The following is a 23,338-nucleotide window of genomic DNA, read 5'->3' as shown; positions in this document are numbered from 1 at the left end:
CTTGGCTTTTTTTTTTTTTTTTTTTTTTTTTTTGGAGAATCAAGTTAATTGTCCATATGCAACTACCTAGCTATGGCAGACATGAAGACAGGCGTAGCCCTGGTGAGAGCTTACTCAACACAGAGGAGGGTATAGACAGCCTTAGTCTTAGTCGTTTCGTTATGTAATGATAATCCTCGTCGAGTCGTTGCGTGTTTTGTGGTTTTTTGGCGTCCACAGGCCACTTATGGCTGTTATCGACTGCCACAAGCCGGGTCGGACCGCAGCAGGATTCGCTACTTACATTCGTCGCCCACCAGGTTGATGCGAAGCCGGTGATTGACCAACGAGTAAAGCTTGGAGAGGCCCTTACTATTGACGAATCCCAAAAGATACAGGACGAGAAGGCAAAGGCTAAGCGTCTAGCGACCGATGAAGGTGAAAATGGAGGTCCGTCGAAAGCGAAGGCGACAGGCGCTGTGGCATTTGTGGTCAGACAGTGCGCGGACTTGTGGAATCCATATAGAATTAGGTAGCAAGATAAATAGCGATTGATTTAAATTGATCGAAAGTGTTATGGCTGAGATATCTGAGTAGAACTGTCGGGAATGTCCGGCTGAATGGTAAACCACATTATACTAAGTACTGAGTACCCTTGTCTTCTTACTTTGATACCCAGTCCGGATGGATCCTCCTGCGTTGCTGCCCAGCGCCAAGGTCGTATCCGATGCCAACTGCGTGGCGGAGTACCCTCTGGTACAGCGGCCCGGTTGTCATTGTACTTTGTACAGTGGCCAGAAGATGGAGAAGAAGGGGGCCATTGCTATTAGCGCAACCCCCATCTTTTACGCCTCTACCATACACTATTACTATCCCTTAGACACCAAAGTGCTGCCTTTTTACTAAGGGAATAGGAAGGAATTCCCAAATGAGACCATATGGATCTCGTCAGTACCAGGGTTCGATCCTTCGCTTCGGATGACCAAATGAATCTTTGGGGACCTCATCATAATTGGAGTTTTGATCCCTCGGCTCGGGGCGGTAACTGCAAGATTCCCAATCTACAGAGTGGCATGGTGATAGTACTGGAACGCCGAATTGACACGCAATTGCTGGATGTTTGGCCCCAGAATTGGCGTAGGCGACCGTGTCGTCGATTGAATGAAGCTTTGAAATACTGCAGAATATTGTCGTGGGCCGAAAACATTGTGGTTTGGTATTGTAGGTGAAAAACTCGGCCTTTTAGATGATCAGCACCCACTTTAGGTTGGTCGAGCTGACGATATCGAGATAAGCGGGGCGTGGCACGAGTAGTTCAAGGCAGTTGGATATTGTCATGACACCAAGTGTAGTTAGTCCTAGTGCTTACATCCTAATACATGCTGTAACTAGTCGCTGAGCTAGACATCCGGTGCCATCAAGGAGGATCTTGGAATGGCGACCACAAGGGTTTGGCGTAGGATCAATTTCTTTCATGAAATTGTTTGTTCAAACTAATGACATGTGAGTGCCAGCTACCTCGGTTAGCATTGGGACATTCTAGACTCGAACCAGTCTCATCGCCACCGCCATGCGTATATAAGAGTCTCTGTGTTTTTATACTTGAAGAACTCCAGACACAGGTACATTTTTTCTCCTTCCACATCAATTTCCTAACCACTACAACCTACTGCCGAAACAGGCATCATGCGCTTCATCAAAATCGTTGCCTCGGTGGCCATCGTGCGTACGTATGGCGTATCCGCTATTTCTGTAGTCCGAGACAGATACGTGGAGGATACCGACCTGGGAAACGCTACATCCATTATCGAAGCCCGTGACACCTTTGACTGCAAAGGTAGCAGTGTCTGCAGAACCATTCCTGTCAAATTCTGTGACGAGACTGTCAACCTCCGTATCAAGCGCACCGATGAGGTCCTATACGGTGCCCCGGGGTCAGTAGGAATATCCATTCCGCAATTATGAATCTAGAAATGAGGGTGGAAGGACGGTTAAGAAGCTAATATAGATATAGGAGTGGCAAGTCCATGACAGGCGCATGTGCTGCCACGTGCGGCGTCTTTATCCAGGGTGGCGCCCATTGCGAGCGGTCAGGCAACCAGATATGGTGGGATTACCAAGATATCCGTCAAAACGGCTGCGGAATTTGTGGCTCTAAGCACTGGGGCGGCGATTGCCTTACTACCATCAACTACGTGAACACATGTGGTAACGTGTAAATAGGGGAACTGTGATAGGTAATCAAGGGTATGGCGTAAGCTCGGATCAACCTTTTAAGAGCTCGATCTGGAATGGAGATCCCACCTCGTTGCAGACTCTACAAAATAAGTATACTGGGCAACCTAAGGATAACAGGAGAACCATGGGCTAAGAAGTGAGCGGATGCAACACGCTCCTGGTACCACCACTTCATCAGTTGGCGCCCAGAATTACTACCATGCCCGTAGTTATATTGCAAGGGTGGAAACAACCACACCAACGCAAACTAAACGTCTTGGTGTAGTGTATGTACTTATTTGTCAGCAAAACGCTGGTGTGGTGTAATAATATAAGCACTGGTGTGGTTGACGTACATCAGTGGATTTATGGTGTATCCCAAAGAGGTAAAAGTGAGGCTATTCAGACTGGTTTCCCGCACTTCCTGCCGTTGATGGGCGCGTCGAGGCTATACCCCTTAGCCATCTTGTAGCACGTTCTTTTTGTTCTTCTTCTGTTAACCCGTTTAACAGGTTATTTTCCACCTCTTCTGACATAGATAGTAATATCGGGTCGACCGCATCCTTCAATATACCAGCCCGCAACCAAGATCGTAGTGCCATACATATACCAACGAGCTTGATATCCAAACTACTCCGCGAGTGATCAAGCAGGTTTCCAGCGGCAGAAAACAAGCGTTCACGCTCAGCGGACATGGCCTGAATTGTGACCAAGTCCAACGCCATCTGCAAGAGTCGGGGATAACGGCGACGTTGGCTATGTCAATATGCGATAGGATCTTCGACGTATTGGTCATCCTCATCGATAGCAGCCATCCAGATATCATATTCGTCAAGTCCATTGAAGTGGTCAGTTGGTGACGCTGGACTGGAAGTGTTCGAATTGAGGAACCGTTCAAAGTTATTCACTTTTCGGCGCTTTGAACTCGGTTCAGGCGTCGGTGTTGGTGAGTGAGAATCAGGGCGTATAGCCCTGCCCCGATATTGTTCAAGCCATACATCTTTGACGATCTTTTTAGCGGCTGTTATCCAGCTAATATTCTGCGACTCCCACATCTTCTCCAGGCCTTGCCAACGCTTTGCAGGATGGAGGGCGAAAGCGGCGTCGTATATCGGCGTCTCATCCAGCTTGCTGTAATAATAGTTCAGCTTATCCCAAGCCGCGTTGACACCTACTTTGAACTGAATAGGATCAGGGACATCGCTAGCTACTGCTTTGTAGTACTCCAACCGACCAAGGAGGAACTCGAATGCTGGAAGTACATCCCAAATGTTGCCGTACGACCCCTCGAACCCTCCTGTTCGCCTACGGATTTGGCCGTCACCTTCGAGTCGTAGAAGTGTATGCTCGTAATCGGTAAGGATACGTTCCAAGTGTTCGATAACAGCCCAGTCGTTAGGCGTCAGCCAATTCCTTTCTTCCAGGAAGGCAGGTAACTTGGCTGATCGACGAAGACTGTTATTGCCCAGGGCCCTACTTCTATTCTCTGCTTCCCATTCGCGTTGGTAGCTAACCTTTAATAGGTCAAAGTATGGACGTAATTGAAGGGCGCGCCGTATCATATACAACGATCCAAGCCAACGCGTTTGGTTATCCTTCACTACATGTAAGGGCTTCTTTGATCGGTCGCATACGGTTTGGGCGGTACTACTATCGTTTACTTGTAGTCTAGCGAATAGATCGGTCAACCGATCACTCGAATCGATGGCGATAACCAATATCCGCAGCTTGCCAACGGGGCCTTCTTTGCGCCAGAGATCATACTCGGTCTCGGTAAGTTGGTCGGGGGTTTTAACGAAGGAGTTAACGGATTGTTGTTCGTTGCCAAATAGCAATAACGTAAATGTCACCCATCTCGCGCACGCACCCATCTCGCGCACTTCCGGCTAAAACGCGCCGCTCTAACTTCAAGACAATACACATCCACGAATAAAAATGGGAGACCCTTCTAAAGAAAGTCAGATCATTCTTGCTATCCAATCTCTTCAAAAAGATCCTCATCTTAGTCGCCGAGCCGCCGGAAAGATCTTTAATGTCCCCGAATCAACCCTACGTGATAGAATGCGCGGGAAATGCGCCAAAGCCGAACAACGCAGCAAATCCTCTCGTTTGACTGAACTAGAAGAGGAGGCTATTACGAAGTACATTCTTAACTTGGATTCGCGAGGGTTTTCGCCCCGGCTTCACGATGTGGAAGATATGGCGAATATTATCACCAAGGAGCGCGACGCGTCACGCGTCGGGACGCGCTGGGCTTCGAACTTCGTTAAGCGCCAACCACAACTAAAGACGCGTCTTTCGCGTGCTTAAGACTACCAGAGAGCCCTTTGCGAGGATCCTGAAAAGATCGCCGGTTGGTTCGGTCTTTTCCAGAACATAAAGGCCAAGTACGGCATCCAGGATGAGGACATCTACAACTTCGACGAGACCGGCTTTATGATGGGCCAGATTAAGTCCTCGATGGTTATAACTGGCGCTGATCGCAGCGGCAGACGGAAGAAGGTCTAGCCTGGGAACCGCGAATGGGTTACCGTAATCCAGGGCGTATGTACGGACGGCTGGTGCGTCCCGCCGTTTATAGTAGTAAAGGGCGTCTACCACCTCGCGAACTGGTACTCCGATAGCGCCCTGCCACGCGACTGGGTAATTAAACCTACCGAGAACGGATGGAAGAACAATGAGACAGGCCTGGACTGGATTCGGCATTTCGAGAAACACACTACTACACGCACGAGAGGCCGACATCGAATGTTAGTGATCGACGGCCATGAGAGCCACGTTTCGGCCGCGTTCGAGGCATACTGCAAAGAGAAGAATATCATTACGGTCTCTATGCCCCCGCACTCGTCGCATCTACTCCAGCCACTTGACGTTGGGTGTTTTGGTCCATTAAAGCGGGCGTACGGTCGCGAAATCGAAGGGTTTATAAAGTTACTCGTTAACCATATTACAAAAGCCGAGTTCCTTATCGCCTTCCAGGCCGCATTTTCAAAGGTTTTTACAACCGAAAATGTTCAGGCTGGATTCCGCGGGGCCGGCTTAGTCCCTCTAAATCCGGACAGAGTCATGTCTACGCTGGATGTGAAGTTATCGACGCCTTCACCGACCGGGAGCCTCCCGGCAGCGAACATCTTTTGGACCTCTCAGACGCCACACAACCTAACCGAAGCGACTTCACAGACTGATTATATCAGAAATCGAGTCAGCCGTCACCAGGGGAGCTCTCCAACACCGATTTTATCAGCAATTAACCAGCTTTCGAAGGGTGCGAGGGCGATAATACATGAGAACACCCTCTTAAAGGCTGAGAACCGGGCCCTTCGAGAGGCGAATAGCGGCCTCGCCAAACGTCGCAGGGCAAAGAAAACACGTATAAAGCTTAGAGGAATACTGGCTATCGGTGATGCACAGGACCTTTTAGATCAAAAAGACGTAAATACGCAGTTAGGAGAGGAAATGCGTGCGAGCAGCAGTCGCACGAGGAGGGCTCAACCGCGCGAAAGACACTGCCGCACCTGCGGAAAGACCGGCCATAATGCGCGCACTTGTAAAATGGATAGAAAAACCTCTGAAGATTTGGATCCCGAATAGTTTCAATTGATTTAAGGCGTTATGGCTGAGAAATTGATTAATTGGTCGCGAAGGTGCCACGAAGTGCGCGAGATGGTTGCATGCGCGAGATGGGTGACATCTACGTTAACTTGGCGGAGAGATTCAGTATATGCCCAAACAACGTCCCCGACGGCCTCTTCCATCGAAGCCATACTTATGGCCGATAAAATCCATCGCAGTATCGTTATTTGCGGCTTTGTCCATCACAAAATAACCTGTTTTATCACCGACTCCAAACTCTTCGATCAAATCGACAACGACCTGGCCAATTTTTATACCTGTATGTCTACCAGGAAGTTCAGGTAAGCCAAGGACTATCTTCCGCGGTTGGTTGCTCGTGGAATCACGGAAAAAGCAGCAGATCCCGAATACATTCCTGCGGTTGCCAGATCGCCATCCATCGAAGGCATAATGAATTAAACCGGGCGCCGACTGTAACGTTGCGATTACTGTATCTTGATGTCGGTTAAACTCGTTTAAGATCTTGATCTTAATCATTGTTCGTGTGAGGTTGGCTTGTTGGATCGCGATTTGGGGGTTCAAATATTCGAATAGGGCACGCAACCCTTCGTGTTCAGCAATCGAGAAGGGCAGATTTTCCTTTACTATCCACTCAACCAATAGCCGCTGGAATCGCTTTCGGTCGAAGGATTGGATCGCCTTGTTAATCGCGGCCTGTTCTGAGGGCCTCTCGGGGTTCAAATTCATGAAATAAGCAATTGATCGTGCGCGATTCGATGTACCGCTGGATAGCTTTTCTTCACGGGATTTCGTCTTCCCATCTGGCACCAGAATCCGGTGATTGGTATACAAATGGCCGGCTGCGTTTTGAAGGCAAGAGTCGGTTATTGGCTTGATATTCGGCCTCCTTTGGGTAATACAGAGCTTGCAAATCCATCGGCGTTCGGTTGTATCTCGGTTGACAATACGCTGAATATCGAATCCAAAGTCCCAGATCCAAGAAGTTACTTCACGAACGCGTTCGGCAAAGGTCCAGTCCCGGAAGCGTTCAAATAACTCGGCATGGTGCTGATCGTTGGTAATGGGGATGGCAGATTCCGCTTGGATGAACGATTCCATCACGATGGTGATCGTGGTGGTGGCCGTGATAGTAATAATTGCTGTTAGGAAGTCAACAGGATCCTAAAAACAGGTTGCTAATATTATTTCCTACTAGAGTTCCAATAAAGGCCATACCTAAGCCACTTACAGTTAGATCCGATATCCTCATTAGTGAAATCGGTTGCTACAGAACCCTAGGGGGTGCCCCTTTGGGTTGATGGGTATGCGTCCGGTTGGCCCGTGGCAATGGCAAATCGTATCGTTGCTCGGACGGCCTCCATGTCCAGACACCAGAACCTGCCGTCCGATGGTGACTTGCCACCCAAGAAAAAGGACAAGTTGCTCCTGTGGCTGTCTGTACACTGTAACATCTCTGTTCGATAGGTTGTCCATTTGCTGCACCGGAAGAGGAAGTGTTCCACCGTCTCTCTCGCGCATCCGCAGTCGCACTGGTCGGTCGGTGCCGCTTTGATCTGATACAGATATTCGTTCAACCTAGCTTTCCCTGTTCGGAGCTGGGCTAGCACGCTGGCTTCTTTCCACGAAAGTCTGTCGTACAGCTGCCTCGTGTGTTTCCCTGGTAGAGCAGTATAGACCCGTTTGGAGTGTTTCCCGATGCGTTCCGGCAGATTTATTGAAGTGCTCCGTTTCACCCATACAAGATTCAGTGTTGTCGATTTGGCTCCCGGCATCTTGGTCTCTGGTTCGGCACCTAGCCGTGTCGTGGTCTTCGCTTCCTTCTTCGCTCGATCCATCAGTTCATCCTCTTCATGCGCCGGTAGCCAGGCGACGACGATGTTGTTTCCTTCCCTTCGCAGGCTCGAAATGGCCTTGTAGGCTTCACCGCTGTGCCGTTGCCCCGACTGTTGACGTGGCTTCCCCAGTGTGAGGGCCGCTGCTCTGTTCCTCGTCACGAGCAGGATGTTGCGGTACCGGAGCTTCGGCAACGAACGTAGGGTGTCGGCTATGGCGGCTAGCTCTCCCTTGTACGAGTTCTGCTCTGTCCTTTCACCGAGTGTTTCCGTATTTCGATGCCTGCTCCAAAGCCCACCAGGCCGTTCCTAGTCGAGCTACTCACCGCAATGCGCACCGCCCAGTCTGTACGCCTGACGTTAGATTCCGCTTCCGACTCATCCGCGAACGTCCTTATCCGGCTCTCCCACGGGGCTAGTGCGAACGATTCGATGGTTTCCAGCTCTTCCATGGGGATGACTTCTAGCAGGTCCACTACTTGATAGAATGGCGATCGATGGTATCTCCGGAACTTCCGTATCCGCGCTGTGCTGCTGCGAAGCGGGTTGGTCGTTGGGAGGGCATGGATGTCCTTCCACATTCTGATTGCGCTTCGCCGAAGCCGGTCTTGGACGGAGGATTGGGCCACTGAACTATTCATGCCCCTAGCCTGGCTGTACTAAGGTTCATAGAAGCTGTAGCCGGATCACTCTGTGTGCGAGAACCAATCGGAAGGCAAAGAGAGACTAAGATCAACGCCGCCAATATACACCCAGAAATAACTATTGATCATAGTGAACTCGATTCTTATAGGACGCCCGCCCTTATTATTGCCACACGCTTGTCTTAAGGTCTTTCATAGCTATATATTGTATGTAGCTGCACATTAACAAGAAAATGTATTCAAAATCTTACTCAACCAGAAGAGCAGCTATTGCGCTCCAGCGGGCCTAGCGGGCCAGGTCCCTAACCGCGTTGATGTGCAGCTTGCAATCAAGGAAGGACAGTACAGTCTTACGCATAGGAAGCAGGCCCGTACTCCGTAGCTAACAAACCACCCAAGCTGGATACCACTAAGGCCAGCCCGAAGGTCGTCCAGCATTCCCACCATCCTCTTCGCCAGGGTGTCCCGCTGCAACTTGCGCCTGTGGTCCGCTGGGAGTATGTCGTAAGGACTGGACTGGCTTAAATCTTTGTCAAACCTATGCGACTGTCGGCTCACGTACAGCTTTTCTTGCCGACTGGATGCAGATTCAATCCTCATGCTCTGCGCGACTTGACCGGGTCGCTTCCAGCTGCTATCGTAGACGCTGACAGCCAGGAAATCCTGTTATTCCAGGCACAGATGACGCCGAAGCCGAGAGGGCACGAGGCAGTGAGTAGTAAAAGGTCGGGCACGATACAGGAATCTTGGGGCGGCTTGTGTCTTAGCCCGTGGCGTGCCCATGCCCTGGCTGTTGTTGGTCCCACGGTCGTGAGTCGAGCACCCGACTGCACAGACAGCCGTCGTCCCCGATACCATGTCAAAACCATCAGATTCCGCTGGACGCTGGATGATTGACCGTCACGGGATGCAGGCGCGGCCGCGACGGCTGCTGATCAGGTCACGACCGCCTGGATGTCGAAAGAGCCACCCGCGTATGTATGTGATGGCTGCGTACTGCGGAATAGTCCGGAGGAAGTCCACAATGTCTGTTCCACTGAGCCTGCTTACACTTTTAAGTAATTCGCATGTGCACGTCTCCGGAATACAGTTCCCAAACTTAGCCCCGGATTTTTGCACGGGGCTGTTTCCCCAAAGATTATGTCTACGGTAACCCTGCGCCTCATAGGCTATCATTAACGGAGTACCGAAGTATCATCCAAACGCAGACTCTCATTGAGGTGTATTACTTCAAACCTTCGAAGGGCAACTGACTCTGTGGTTAGCCCCGTAGTACCCACGGCCGGCTTGTGAAACCGATTGTCGAAAGACGCTAAGCTTCCATGAAAAACATGCCAATCTCAGTACTACGACAATGGCTGGACTCTTCTTACAGTAGCTAACGAATGGTTCTGCAACATTTTTGAATAGAATTCCTCATAAGACAATGGGTTGCAGGGCGCGGCTTAGGATACACTGGCACCAGCAATAGCCCCAATGTCACTTTTGAGCTTGCTATCGTGGCCGTCGGCCCAGGAGTCCCACGTCCAGCCCGCAGTGGTAGATCGCCTCTCGTAGCTGCTAGTGCCTGGGGCAATGAGTCGCTGATCTACATGTTGGGCAAAGCGAACGCGTTTGTATACCCTCGGTTTCATAAGCCCCTTTAGAGTGGTTAGGAAATCGAGAAGGTTGTCAAAGTTCCTGGGCATGGAAGCCCAGGTATTGTGCAAAATCTGACCAGTATATGTTTGGCACTGCAACAGCTGGTGATCTCCACAAGACCTTTCGGCCTCCGACGCATATGGCATTGATTTCAGAAGTTTCCATAGTGTGGGAGTAGGCGAAGTCTGGTGCCTACTAGGGCTTCCACGACAGCTTCCCTCCCTGATGCGATACCCATCTCGAGATGGCTGCGGTCCGTATAGCCATGTCAGATCACAGTCTTTGTGCCTGCCATTTGTTAGTTTCTTCTTGTACATCGTGGAAAAGGTGGCTTGAGAACCAGTTAATCGTGCTCGGAGGAGTTGTCCCAAGTTGGTACAGGGACTTGGCCCAGGCCCTCCACAAAGCATTCTTTAAACGCGGCAGGTCTGGATGCCTCGTTCTAGCCGAAGAAAGATAGATCCGAGTTCGCCATAAGTCTTCGTCATCCCATTCGTGTGTGAGATAGTCAACGTTATGAGTTAGACAAGGCCTAATTGCCATGTCATCGACGGTATTGGTAGGGAGAGCCAGCCCTGGGGAAGTAAAAAACAACATTTCTCTCGTTCGGACAAGTGTGGTGTGTGCAGTCCGACGACTCACAAGAGATTGACCGTCTTGAGTTTGTCGGCCTGATTAGGCTTTTATATGTTTGTCCTCATTCTAGGTACAAGAAATATTCATACATTATTTAGAGTTCGAAACCCCGGCCTCACCAGTATTGCCGGATCTTGGTGCAGTAGCATTACATACATTAAACCTAATTTTTTACGTCTTGTGAACTAGCTCAGCAATTGTTTCTCGCGTAACTGTAAACATAAGAAACAGAAACACAGACACAGATGTTCCCGCCAAGCACCCATGTTAGACCGAACCCAAAACACCGATTAGAGCATTGCGGCCTGCGGATAGACATGTTTGCCGCCTCGTCCTAAGAACGTGATGGGCATAGTTATGGCCGCAACAGTGCGCAGGGTCCAGATGGATGACAATGCAAAAGCCACCAAAGAAGAAATGAAGAAATAGGCCGACCAGACGAGGTTGAAGGGACCGACCTTTGAAGGGGGAGAAAAGTCTACTTTGAACGACGAAACACCAAAACGCAAACGATCCAGCACAAAAGTAGACTTCAAAAAGATTGGGCCATCCAAAAACGCAGGAGTCATTTAAGAACCCAACTACCGATTAGCGCTATCAAAATCCATGAGAACGCACCCTGTAACCATATTTCTTCGCTCGAACCAGCACCAGAAAAATGAAGATAGACATGCAACTGAATTTGAAACAAATCTGCACGAGTACCAAGTTGAAAAGATTGTTGACAAGAAAAGGACCGGATGAGGCTGGAAGTACCTTATGAAGTGGAAGGGTTACCTAGCAAAAACCCACACTTGGAGAACGCGTCTGGGGAGCTCCGGATGTTTAAAAGCCACAAGCGCACCGCCAATAACGTGGATTCCAGCTGGATGTTCGGATACATGGTACCCCAGCCAAGGGAGAAGTCCTCGGGGAGCATAGGTGTAGGAGAGGGAGCCGGCTCAGCAGTAGCTTTCTGACGCTCCTCTAAAGCCTCTTCTCGTTCCACACGCTCCAGCATCTCGACATTATCAATTCCGCGACAAACCGCCCTCAACATCTTTTCAAACTAAAGCTTCTTCTGCTTTCGGTAACGACGGATCCTAGTAGCAGCCCGCTGCAATTCCTGTTCCGCAGCGTCTAGTTCGTCTTAGACTTTCGAGTGCTTCGCGCCGATGTTGCGAGGTTGCGCCGGAGTCAGATATTGAACGTCGCACTGCGCCTGGTTGTGTCGCGCAGAGCGATCACAACGAGCAGAATCAGCCGAAGGAACCTCGCTGATGCTCAAACCACGAGACTCGCAATAAGAACAGGGAAGCATTGCCGCCGAAGTCCGCAACATCAGCTGAAGGACGGCATTCCGACGCCTAGTTTTGGGGTGAAAAGATTGCACACGAACAAGAGCGACAGACAGAGATTTGTTATTGGCCAGGAAACCGGCGAAGCTTTAGGCGCGCCGGTTTCTGGACAATGGTGCCGACATGAAGCTGTCGGCTCGGTAAAACACTAACCTTAATCGGGTCGTAGCTGGTGGGGATTGCGTCTGTGGTTTCGTGTCCGAGGTGGTGACGCTGGAGGTTACCTCGCCATAACCTCCTTGGCTACATCACTAAAACGTGATGATGGTTGTCAAAGATGATACCACCTCCAATTTGATAGGCGCTGCCGGCCTCTCCCGCATTGAGCGTTCTAAGATGGCCTGACCGGATCCTCCACACCATAATGTAGAGCATACTCGAGGGTCTTCTCGTCGGGTCCTGTTTCCTAGGCTGGCCGGGAAGTTTCGGTCCTCAAAAACGCGGCTCTCGGTAGGGAAGGTATCGTAGAGTGTGCCGGGTTCTTGCTATTCGGGGAAGTCGTGCCATGGCCTCAGGGATTTCCGACACCGCTTATCACGTGGATTGGTCATAGACCCTTCGATGTCAACTTCGGGTCTGTTTGATGGCGAGTTGAGAGAAACCAGAGGCATGACAAGCGGCGATGTATTCGTCTAGTGTCGTTGATCATGTTTGTTCCTCTGAGGCTTTGGCTCGTTGTCGCCCTCGACCGGCGCGTTCTCGCTTCTCGATAAACCATTATCTGCCTCTTAGCGCGTTCCATGACCGCGTAACATCTTTCCGCGCATCTACATTTCTTTGTTCAGTCATGATGCGTGAATTGATGTTGTGGTGAGCATTAAAGCGTTAAACCTCATTTGTGCTGATGTTTGAGGTTAGGCAAGGTGCAGATACAAGTCTATAGTGATCTAGTGCATTCAATCCATAAATATAGCCCACGCCGCCTCTAGCCCTTCGCATCGTAGGGTAGGCACGCGAGAATAGCGTGTCCAAGCTCATTAAATAGAAACGCGACTAACGACTTCGACCTCCAACTGTGCATTTGCCTCGGAGTTTAATTAGGATGTCTGCTCTTGCGTAGTTCAAATGGTATCTTTGCTTCTGTGTGCTAGTCCACTCTACCCCACTATATGAAGCCCTACGAACTCCTGTCCGATTGGCCGAGATGGTAGATTCTGAGATTCTATCCAAGAGTAACGTACCCCACAAGCGAATTTACCAAACAACCGAATTTACCACTTATGCTGACCCTACATATTAAAGTATAAGTTAATTTCACCACAACGCATATTATCAATTAAAATCAATCGGAATCCTCATCTCCAGATACTTCTACATCATTCTGACAGGTACGAGCATTATGCCCGGGCTCTCCGCAGATTCTACAGCGCTGTAAGCGCGTCCCAAACGTCCTCGTACGACCACTTCTCCGACGCGATTCGTCTTGTAGCTGTATATCAACGCCCTTCTGAGACTGCAGGTCTTCTCCAGTCTGTATACGAAGTGATCCTCCATTCTGTAGCCGTTTCTTTTTCGCACAGCGGCGCCGGCTAAGCATCTCATTCGCCTCTCGTAGTGCGCTTACCTCACCCTCTAAAAGAGCGAGCCGGTGCATAACTTGCGTTGTACCTTTCGCAATCTGGTCAAGCCCGGCTAAAATTGATGTCGGGGAGCTATCTTGATGTCGCGCGACTCGATTTCTCACGTATTCGGTTTGGGATTGGGCTTCAATTGGGTTGTTTGGGGTCTTCGACTCCCACGGTACAGGTAGGCCGGAAGACGTTGCCGGAAGCGTCGGCGTACGTAGCTTCATATCCAACTGTGAAATCATATATTCCGGATCGTACGGGACGAGGCCTGCCCCTCGGAAACCTCCTTCTACATTTGAGGCTGTAAAAGTTGCCTGGAACGCTTTCTAAAACGCTGGTAGGAAGTCCTCCTTGGAAATGTGGGTGATATGCGCCCGCATAAGACCCTCGATTTCTTTCCCGTACGACCTTTTCAACGCACGAAAACAGCCGACATCAAGAGGTTGGAGCTTATGCGACGAATGAGCAGGCATACAGAGTGTGATAATCGAGTTGTCCTTGCAGTAGAGCTCGAAAGCTGTCGAGTGGTGGCTCTCATGGCCGTCAAGGACCAATAGGCGATAAACACCTTTCGTATGAGACTTCGTGTGCTCATCGAAGTGTCGAATCCAATCCTCGCCTCTCTCGTTCGTAGTCCAGCCGTTCTCGGTGACTGCAATAACCCCATCCTTTGGTAACGGGCTGTTTTCGTACCAGGAAGACAAGTGCGTTTTCCCGGCAAAGATGATGTACGGAGGGATGACGTAGCCGGACGACCCGACGCCCTGGATAACTGTAACCCATTCGCGATTGCCTTGCTATACTGCTCTAGGTCTTCCGCGTCGATCGGAGGTTGTCACGACCATTTCGGACGAGCTTTGACCGACCATACCCTATTTCTTTGTCGGCCGCTCCTCTCTGTCAATACGTGCCTGTGTAGGGTCCTGTTAGTAGTATTTCCAGCAGACCGTGAAAACCGACTCTTGGCAACGAGGTAGTGCGGGTATCTGTACACGTAACGGCTCCTTCTGGAGTACAGCCCATGTTGGGACAGAATTTAGCCTTGGTCCGCTGTACAGATACCCTGCTCTACCTCAACGATAAAAATCATTGATTAGAATCTAGACGCTAGACTTGGATTCAGCAATACTATTAGAGAATGGTAGACGGATACTGTAGGTAGCACATCCCATACCCTTAGGGGGGTCGAAGCGGCTCTACCTTTTCCTAGACGTTAAACAATGGAACAAAACCAACAACAACAACATGCGCCGCTTGCATCTCTTGTGCATTGAAGGGGATGCGAAATGGGGTGGTACCCAATTTGGGATTTCTGGCGCGTCGAGTTGCGGCTCAGGCATCTCTGGGAGGATGTGCTAGATTAGATTCCTATGGGAGGAATTGGCCCTTTTTGTCACCGTGATCAAATAAGTATTCTTCGGCCTGCTCACTTTTCTCTCACGTTTCACAGTTTTACGGCGCAAGCACTGTCGGGATTACAGAACCGCTCCCTGAATCTTGCGTAGCATCAATCGGGAATGTTCTTTCTCCAGCCAGTGCGATCATTCGTTGCTTTTGTTGGTGTATTTCTTTTCGTTCAGCTAGGACAACACATTGCTGCAATGACATTTAGCAAGAGAATGATTGAGACGAATTCTTCCGGCATCAATTCTGGTATTTCCAATAGCTGTTTGTCGCTGAAGCCATTGAAAGTCGAAGTCATCAACAACATCAAAGGGAGCCAACCGTTTGTCTATATAACAGGCGTCGATCAAGTTGGGGCCACTAAGTTCCTCACCAGATCGGGCACTTGGTTTTATCCCGTAGTAGCAGAGGATGCAGGTTTTTCGCCAATCGATCAGGCCTTGATCTCAATCCCAATTGCAGAGCAGCCTAAGGTCTTCGCCGTCACGATTCAAGACTGTGTCGTTTCAGGACGAATCTGGATTTCTTTGGGCCAGCTTCCCTTTCATGTTGCGGCTTCGGACGGCGGCTCGCCTTATCTCGTTCCGCCTTCCGTTTTAGATAGCGCAAATACTTCAAACACGGTGGACTGGGGATTTGTCGAGCTTACGCACACTGATAGAGACGGGCTGTATGCCAACTTATCCTTCGTGGACTTTGTCGGCTTGATCCTTAGTCTCACTCTGACCCTCGAGCAAGGAGATGCGCAGAAGGTTATTGGTCTCGCAAGTGACGGTGTCTATAGTGTCTGCGAGCAGCTGCGACAACAAAGTCGATTAGACGGGCTACCATGGGACCAACTGTGCGTCACAGCACCTAGCGGTCGACCATTGCGTGTTCTTTCGCCGAACCTCTATGAGAGCGTACATCCGGGGGCCACGCAGGGGTACTACGCGCCCTATGTCAATCAAGTATGGTCAAAGTATACGTCTCGTGATCTTGTGATAGATACGCAGTCAAGCATGGGTTCCGTTACTTGCCGCGTTGGTCAAGACGGGCTTCTTTCTTGCGACGGGGACAATCGGGGATACGCACGCCCAAGCGCGTCAGATATATGGAGTTGTAGTACTGGACCTTTTGCGATCCTCGCCGACGATAATGCCGTGCACCGCTCAGTTGTGCCTAGATTATGTGCCGCATTCACAAGATCCACCCTGCTCATCGAAGGTGGCGAAACCCAGCCTGCAGTTGACCGTAAAAGATATTATCCCGGCAAAATAACCAATCACTACAGTCGAGCCGTACACCAATGCCAACTTGACGGGAAAGGGTATTCGTTCCCTTATGATGATGTGAGTCCAGCTCCAGACAATGTAGCCGGTGTGGTGGCGGGGAAAGATCCTCGTCTGCTGCAAATATTTGTAGGAGGAAAGGGGATGCATTGATCGCCATGGGAAAAGTCTCAAATGGTTGTATATAGTGATATAAGCACCTGGCAGTGAACATTAATAGGCTTTAGAGAATATGCAAAGAATTGTAATAGTGTCTTTTCGAATGGGAATGCTACGGGTCCTCTTTCACCGTGATATTAAGTAGGTGAGTTACATGCATCAACTGGACTCTCCTCTTGATGTTTCACACAAAGGTCCCTTTCCATGCCCTGGGAACAGTGTAGAATAATCTCTTGGGCCCTGACAAGGTCGTTTCTCTCGTCGAGAGCTCTGACCTTTTCCGCAAGGGCGTCTTTGTGTTGGTCAAGCTCTATTTCGGTGATCTCCTGGCGCAGTTTCTGTTCTTCTAATTCTTCCTCTAGTTGAGAGAGGCGAAGTCCCATATCGTCTTTCTCAACCTCCAATCGCCAACACAGCTGTCGAAGTCCCTCGATCTCGGCTGCTTGTGCTTGTAGCTGCTTGCAAGTAGAGCACAACATCGGGAATTTAACTTTGTTCCTGGTTTATTAACTTAGATAGAATGCATGGGCAATGAATTGGGGATTCTAACATAGTAAATCGACCGGCAGGTGCTTTGGACCCATCCCACATAGCAGTTAAACTAAGCGCTAAGTTAACCAGATAGACATATAAGACGACCTAATATAGCTGCGACTGAGATTATAATGGAACAGGCGAACTGGGGACGCGGATGCAATGTTGAACCACTGTGTTATTCAGATCCAGAGGAGGCTCTACCACACAGCAACGTTACTTAATAGCGGTACAGTCTATGTAAGTGGGGGTGAAGAGTGTATTGTCTAAATACCTTGGGCTTCCACTCCTGAAGCCTGGTTGCAGGCTATGTCTTTATAGACCTAGTAAGAAATGGACAGAGTGTCTATAGAATGATCTAGATACATCTGGAGTCTGGTAGACTTGCAGAGAAGCGAGGAGAGGTATCTCCCAACAGGTTATTATTGGCTCGCATGGATATTCTGATTCTTACTCAAAGACCGATTCAAGTACAGTACAATGCTGTACTTCTGCACATATTGAACTATACAGTACTTGCTTGGATGTGAAGCGGAGGGTATAAAACCATGGTCAAGTTACGTCCCCAGGTGTCGAGGCGGAATCGACGGGGAAAAATGTTATAATTTAAATAGAGCTACATCATGGAGATAGAATAGAGGCTGAGTTGCTACTGGCGCAGTATGCCTTTGTAGTCAACACGCCCAACTCCGTCTATTGCCAGGCCAGAGGCCAGATTAATACTATGGACGAGGCTGGTCCTGTACTTCTCATACTCTACTTCAGGCTACTACACGCCGGTGGAGAATCAACCACAATATATGAAAGGGTCAATTCCGTTACACTTCAGTATACAGGCTCCACGCATCGATTGACGATTATCTTTTCCCGTTGGGCCTGTAGAACTGATATGTTTGTGTTGGTGCCAAGAACATGAATCTCAAGGTATTAACATTTGAAACAGTAGATTGGTTTTATGATCGGTTCACCGAGGTTACAAGAAATAGATGCATATTTCGGTGTCAAACAAAACCGTAGTCTATCGATATATGTATCTATAGTTCTCTCTAACGTTTGAGGGCGTCTTCACCTTCCCGCCACAGCATATCGGGACTTGATTTTTCACTGCCAGTCAAGTACAGGCTCAGCTCCCCTTCCGGCTCATTCTGCTGTATCCACCTCCAACATGCTTGGTACCGGCTGAAGAGCGTCGTTCGTATTGTTCATAATATACTCTTGTGTTGGGGAAGCAGACCCCGGCGTAGCCGGTTGGGGTAGATATGCATCAGCTGATTTGAGGAAGGGGCTAGGACAGATCTATTCGCTTTCCAAAGCCCGGATAAGCTCTGTCTGGCTCTGCACCGTCTGCTCTTGAAGATTGTAAACCGCCTGCATCTCTTCAATTTCCTTTACGAGTTCCGCTACTCTCATCTGCATTTGAGCCCTGTTTGCGTATAGTCTCTGGATATGGGCTTGACTATTCTGGAGTTGCAACGCGAACTCTTGGACTGCCGCGCTTAAAACGCTTAAAGGAAACATCAGTGTTGATATGGGAGAGGATTGAGTGCAATCCATGATATCCTGGCTAAAGATTGATGGTCCAAACTAGTTGAGTGATGTGTTGTAGAGCAGGGGTTGTATTACGGGTTACAGAGCCTATTTATCTGAACCATGGCATAAAAGCTGCTTTAGCCTCTCCATCTCATACCTTCAAAGTATGTACGATGTTTATCCAATATCTACTCTGTCTGTCGAAAGACACCCTAGGACGTATTCTTCGCATCCATAGCAAGCTCCAGTTCTGGTACGAAATAGTTTCCGCTATTTACTGATCTTCCAAGGCAAGGAGCCAGCGATGCCTGACACATGAGAGTGACCTACAAATAAGGCCTTGTTTCCAGCAAAATACCATCATTCTTACCACACTACCCACCATGTTTCAAGCCAGGCACAAGGCTCGGCAACCGATAGCGCCTGTTGTTCGCAGATCTCGCCAGGTGCGAGTGCCTCCTGTGCAACGTAACCTTACCTTCCAAGCTGCAGCGAACTTCCAGCCAATCCCCACTGTACAGACACGTCCACAAAGTAATTTCCATTTACCAGAGTAAGTCAACACGGTCTGCATATCTACCACAGCCAGGCTTGTTACTAATTGCCACATACTCTTAGTACACCCGACCATTCCAAAGCCCTCGCCGATGCTATATTCCAACTATCATCCGACCTTGACGAACAGTCTATCCAAGTTAAACAGCTTGGCCAAAGGTAACGTCCGCTCACGCTATGCAATACCTTCCTTTTCCTCTTACTAATCATCCCTTCAGTATTGACGCACTGTACGTAGCTTGTGCCTATTTTCTTGTGGCTCGCACTGATTCTCTACCACAGCAAGCAGGTAGTCGACAATGGGTAGGCAGTTCAAAGGACTTACGGAAACATATACTGAACCGCTTCATAGATTTGAAAATATCAACAAAAAGCTGGACGATTGGTTGACGAAGCTAGACAATGTCATCGAGCAGGACTCTGTGGGCAAAAGTGCAGACGACTTGCTTGAAGAAGAGTTCTTGAGTTTACAATAGGCACATGGAGTGTCCTTTCGAAGCTTTCTAGTAGTAATAATTCAAGTGAGTATACCTTCATATTGGAAGAAGCATGTGCATAGACTACATGTTGCTCGTCACGTTCTAAATTCAAACTGAAGAGTAGCTATGGCGCACGAGCGCCACTAGCGGGCCAGGTCCCTTAGAGAGTCGATTCGCGACCCCGCGTTGTCAGGACCAAAGGCGCCGGTTCTGTCGTACTTTACTTATGACTATGACAAACTGATCTTCGTCTAATGCTACTGTGACATGCTTAAGTCTTCCTTGCGCCACTACAGCAAATGCTGATAGAAATTGACGCTTGATAGCATCAAATGTTGAGAAGGCGATTTCCTAATGATCCAAGGCCCACTCTGGATGCTCCATCTACACCGAAATGTTCGTTTGTAGGGGGAGGGGCGGAGGGTTCTTTGCGGCGCAGCGGCCCAAGTAACCGTAGACCCACAATGACGCAGCGGCGTACCCGAGGAAGAGCCCTTGTGCATTTCTGGCTGGAAATCACAATAGCTGGTCGCACTTCAAGAGCCCGTAAGACTTCTGCGGCTCTAGAGGAGCGAACCAAATGCAGGCACAAATCCGTTGTAGACAGGTTGCACATGTGGGTCAACTTGGGATTAGGACTCAAGAGCGCGCTGGAATTAGATGAGGCATCGGCGCCCCTTGTAGCCAAACGTTGAGTCCTAATACAGCCAATTAGGCGTCGGTTTCCTCTTGGAAGAGCAATAAGCGGATGTTACATGCCGGCCGTCAGAGGCCGAGGCTGCAGATGCTAGTTACCGTATAACTGGATTAGGCCATCTGCGCAGCTTTTTGGGGTGATGCATTTGGTTGCAGGTAGTGCCACTTATTAACATGCATGACCAAATGGGGATGGTAGTTGGATCGTACATAGGTCTATCAGCAATAACAAATCGATGACATGAGAATTGGTGTACACTTGTAGTGTGAGCGTCAAGGCCAGCAAGTGATTTTTGTCTGGAATCGATTACTCAATTGTCTCAAATCACATTGTGACCTACGCAATGATAACCCTTGTTCATTACCAACGCCAACGCCCCAAAAGCTTGCCTAATAGCACAAAGCACCTTCGTTCCGTCTGCTACCCGCCGTGGCTGTAGTCTTAGATAGAACCTCACTACCAGCTATTATATGTCAAAGAATCAAATGGGATATAATAGGCAGCATTGAATAGATAAATAGTGGCAAGGATGCTATCTCTGAGGGAAATAACGAAAGAGACCTTCCAGTACTACGTGTTGGCGAACTAGACTGGCTACGAAGCGGGTGTACTGCTGAACTATGTTCATATGCCGATGAATCAACATTATCGTGGTCATACCTGGACCAATTGGAGCTCCGACATGTTGTTCACGTTGCTGCTATTTTCTCTGTTGGGGGATGCCACCCAGGCCAGTATCCAAGCGGCTCCCCTGCGCATCCCTCAGTATGCCCCGCGCCCGGGTGCTTACTATTGGAACAATCAACTTGCTGTAAAGAGCGGGGTGTCCAAACCGAACATCCACACTTTCGTCGTTTCGTTTCTCCATCACTGCATCATCGCTTACCTTTCTACCCCTCTTACTATAGAAACACTGATCATCGTCGAAAGTCTTGATGCAGAAGTATTTGAATCCTCCCAGGATGGCAAATAGCGGTGCCATGAGGATTATCTGGACATACGACTCCCTCCTAGCGACCACAAACATTGTTGCCACGACGTTGCTAAGCAAAGTTGCGGCAAGGACACGGTTGACGATGAACCCCCAGAAACCACCGCCGGATTCGTGTTTTGTCACAAATACGTACCTGAAACCGAACGTAAGCGCTGAACACGCTAACAGTAAACAATACCGAACTTACATCAGCAGATACTTTTTCAGGTAGCTGTCCGTAGTAAAGTAAAAGGCGGTTACCGGAAGCACCAATGGCTGGAATGGTGCAAATACCAACGCAATGGTAACATAAAAAAGGAAATTATTATAATGGGATGCGTAATCGAAAGGAGGCGGCGCCGTGAGTTCGAGCAATTCCCGCGGTGTTAGATTCAAAAGCCTGCGCGACAACCAGTCTCTTCCTAGTTTGACAAGCTGTGAGACGTCCAGCGCCGCACCGAGATTACGCTGCAACAAGTAGTTGAGCCAAAAGGGTGACACGTCGCAAAAAGCTCCCATGAGGTTTTCGAATGGCTGGGTATCCTTGATAGCTGCCCACAGATTTTGATTCGACTGGGCTCGGATGACCGCAGCGGCATACTTCCAACCGGCCGAAAAAAACGAGAAGACAATAAGGTTGTTAAAGATGAAGAAGACATAGAGCTTGCGAGCCACACCTCTCTCGCGTTCCGTTTTGGAGAGATCGCCAGCATAGATGGAGAGACGCCGGAAGATGGTCGGCAGGAGTAAGTAGAACAGCGTTGTAACCAAGGGCGCGAGGATACCTTGTATTGCACCCCATGTTCGTGGATGGCGTTCGAGCTCGGCCTGAAAGGTGGGCCATATGGCACCAAGTTTCGACAAGTCGGCTAGGAAGATGGCAATAAGAGCATTAGGGACTGTCCAAACGGCGACCAGCGCAGATACCGCGACGTGACCCATAAAGACTCGCCAGCGGCGAGTTTCCTTAGGCAACGAGAGGTTCTTCCAGATCACATCGTTCGGTCCGGGAGCAAGCTGGATTTTGCTCCCATGAGGATGCTGCTTCCTCGCAGCATACGCCAGCTCGTGAGCCTGCTCCATATTTGGACATGTGGCAAAGCCGTACGGAAGCACTTCCTTACCCACTGTCGCGTTTCTCATTTCGTGGATTTTGGCTGAGAGTCGGCGGATACGCGCAACTAAGTACTCAATAGCATCAACGTTGGATCCTGGGGCGAACGACGTGTCATCGCCTGCCCGAGCCTTGCAGGTAGGACGTTTTGCTGGCAGCGTTTTCGGGTGTCTCGAGTACTTTGAGAGCACTGCTTCTAGTGCCCGAACGGCTCCCTCGTACGTTTCAATAAGCTCGGGGAGTTCTTTGAGACTATGTGCAATGGTACCAGATAGATCCCTTGATGTAGCAAACGGACGGACAAGTTCGACAATGCCTGCATCGGTGCGACATCGGTCTGGAATGTCAGTCACCTGACTAAAGCTTAGTATTGGAACACCTCTAGGTCTCCGAGGAGCAACGCATTCTTTGTCGAAGGGGGGATATAGCGAGATATTGCATACCATGAGCGTTCGAGAAAACGCTTTGTTTTGGTACTCAGAGCTCTCGAAATACTCGCACCTGATACGTGCTACGATCCTAGAGCTTGTCCACAAGAAATAGCAAATAACGATGTCGAAGGCATGCGAGGTGGCGACATATGCCCAACATACCCTCCCGCCGACAGAATAGGGGGCGAATTTCATGAACGTATTGGAACCATCAGACGAACGGTTCTTACTGTTCTCGACGATGTTAAGCGGGATATATACACCACAACCAATGATAGATAGGAAAATCGTGATGTTGCGGCACATTGTGGTGAAATGTAGAAAGACAGTTGCATCCTGGCCAATCTTTTCGACAAGCGTCTGATCCCTAGTCTTGACCACAGGTTGGACCCAGCCAAACACATCATTTGAAACTGCTGGAGGAACACGCTTTCCATCCGAGATATGCTTCAGTCGAGGTGCATAGATTGTTTTATTGCGAGGGCGTAGAAGACAGAAGAGCACGGCGCAAAGCACTGCGCCACTTATGGAATAACCGAAGGACGACCAGAACGCTTTAGTCGTTAACTGTCACAGGCGGTAAAGTTAGGAATAATATCTTTTTCGGAGATAGTATATCTACCTGTGTATTAAATGGACTCTGGATGTACTGAAGGAAGTCCTCGGGGTCGTTGTCGCGGGGCTGTAGCGTGAACATGGTGTGAAATGATTTACGAGCTGTATAAGTTTGACCAAGTGGACGG

The 23,338-nt window shown here is 49.4% G+C and overlaps 9 protein-coding genes across 9 annotated transcripts; 4 read left to right on the top strand and 5 right to left on the bottom strand.

Moving 5' to 3' along the window:
- Positions 1-1,665: 1,665 nt before the first annotated feature.
- On the top strand, positions 1,666-2,198 carry PG998_014682 (uncharacterized protein; the record flags this gene model as incomplete). The annotated part of the gene is made up of 2 exons (XM_066881498.1): positions 1,666-1,913; positions 1,994-2,198. 2 exons carry the CDS (start codon positions 1,666-1,668, stop codon positions 2,196-2,198), a joined length of 453 nt encoding a protein of 150 aa, XP_066723629.1.
- Positions 2,199-2,957: 759 nt separating this feature from the next.
- Positions 2,958-4,067, bottom strand: PG998_014681 (restless-like transposase; the record flags this gene model as incomplete). The annotated part of the gene is made up of 2 exons (XM_066881497.1): positions 2,958-3,710; positions 3,858-4,067. The coding sequence occupies 2 exons, from the start codon at positions 4,065-4,067 to the stop codon at positions 2,958-2,960; spliced, it is 963 nt and encodes a 320-aa protein (XP_066723628.1).
- Positions 4,068-4,131: 64 nt separating this feature from the next.
- Positions 4,132-4,704, top strand: PG998_014680 (uncharacterized protein; the record flags this gene model as incomplete). Its single annotated transcript, XM_066881496.1, has 2 exons — positions 4,132-4,461; positions 4,516-4,704. The coding sequence occupies 2 exons, from the start codon at positions 4,132-4,134 to the stop codon at positions 4,702-4,704; spliced, it is 519 nt and encodes a 172-aa protein (XP_066723627.1).
- A 936-nt stretch (positions 4,705-5,640) lies between these two features.
- Positions 5,641-7,039, bottom strand: PG998_014679 (uncharacterized protein; the record flags this gene model as incomplete). Its single annotated transcript, XM_066881495.1, has 3 exons — positions 5,641-5,740; positions 5,963-6,951; positions 7,019-7,039. 3 exons carry the CDS (start codon positions 7,037-7,039, stop codon positions 5,641-5,643), a joined length of 1,110 nt encoding a protein of 369 aa, XP_066723626.1.
- Positions 7,040-9,711: 2,672 nt separating this feature from the next.
- PG998_014678 (uncharacterized protein) lies at positions 9,712-10,224 on the bottom strand (the record flags this gene model as incomplete). The annotated part of the gene is made up of 1 exon (XM_066881494.1): positions 9,712-10,224. One exon carries the CDS (start codon positions 10,222-10,224, stop codon positions 9,712-9,714), a length of 513 nt encoding a protein of 170 aa, XP_066723625.1.
- A 4,825-nt stretch (positions 10,225-15,049) lies between these two features.
- Positions 15,050-16,187, top strand: PG998_014677 (uncharacterized protein; the record flags this gene model as incomplete). The annotated part of the gene is made up of 2 exons (XM_066881493.1): positions 15,050-16,085; positions 16,126-16,187. The coding sequence occupies 2 exons, from the start codon at positions 15,050-15,052 to the stop codon at positions 16,185-16,187; spliced, it is 1,098 nt and encodes a 365-aa protein (XP_066723624.1).
- A 232-nt stretch (positions 16,188-16,419) lies between these two features.
- On the bottom strand, positions 16,420-16,761 carry PG998_014676 (uncharacterized protein; the record flags this gene model as incomplete). The annotated part of the gene is made up of 1 exon (XM_066881492.1): positions 16,420-16,761. One exon carries the CDS (start codon positions 16,759-16,761, stop codon positions 16,420-16,422), a length of 342 nt encoding a protein of 113 aa, XP_066723623.1.
- Positions 16,762-18,729: 1,968 nt separating this feature from the next.
- Positions 18,730-19,377, top strand: PG998_014675 (uncharacterized protein; the record flags this gene model as incomplete). The annotated part of the gene is made up of 5 exons (XM_066881491.1): positions 18,730-18,899; positions 18,965-19,060; positions 19,120-19,131; positions 19,184-19,204; positions 19,254-19,377. 5 exons carry the CDS (start codon positions 18,730-18,732, stop codon positions 19,375-19,377), a joined length of 423 nt encoding a protein of 140 aa, XP_066723622.1.
- A 1,400-nt stretch (positions 19,378-20,777) lies between these two features.
- On the bottom strand, positions 20,778-23,338 carry PG998_014674 (uncharacterized protein; the record flags this gene model as incomplete). The annotated part of the gene is made up of 3 exons (XM_066881490.1): positions 23,218-23,338; positions 21,259-23,162; positions 20,778-21,204 (listed from the first exon to the last, which is right to left on the bottom strand). The coding sequence occupies exons 1-3, from the start codon at positions 23,290-23,292 to the stop codon at positions 20,778-20,780; spliced, it is 2,406 nt and encodes an 801-aa protein (XP_066723621.1). The 5' UTR covers positions 23,293-23,338.

The sequence above is a fragment of the Apiospora kogelbergensis genome (genome assembly GCF_038363985.1).
Source record: "Apiospora kogelbergensis strain CBS 113332 chromosome Unknown utg000012l_segment0_segment0, whole genome shotgun sequence".
Classification (NCBI taxonomy): domain Eukaryota; kingdom Fungi; phylum Ascomycota; class Sordariomycetes; order Amphisphaeriales; family Apiosporaceae; genus Apiospora; species Apiospora kogelbergensis.
This window is presented reverse-complemented; position numbering and strand designations above follow the sequence as displayed.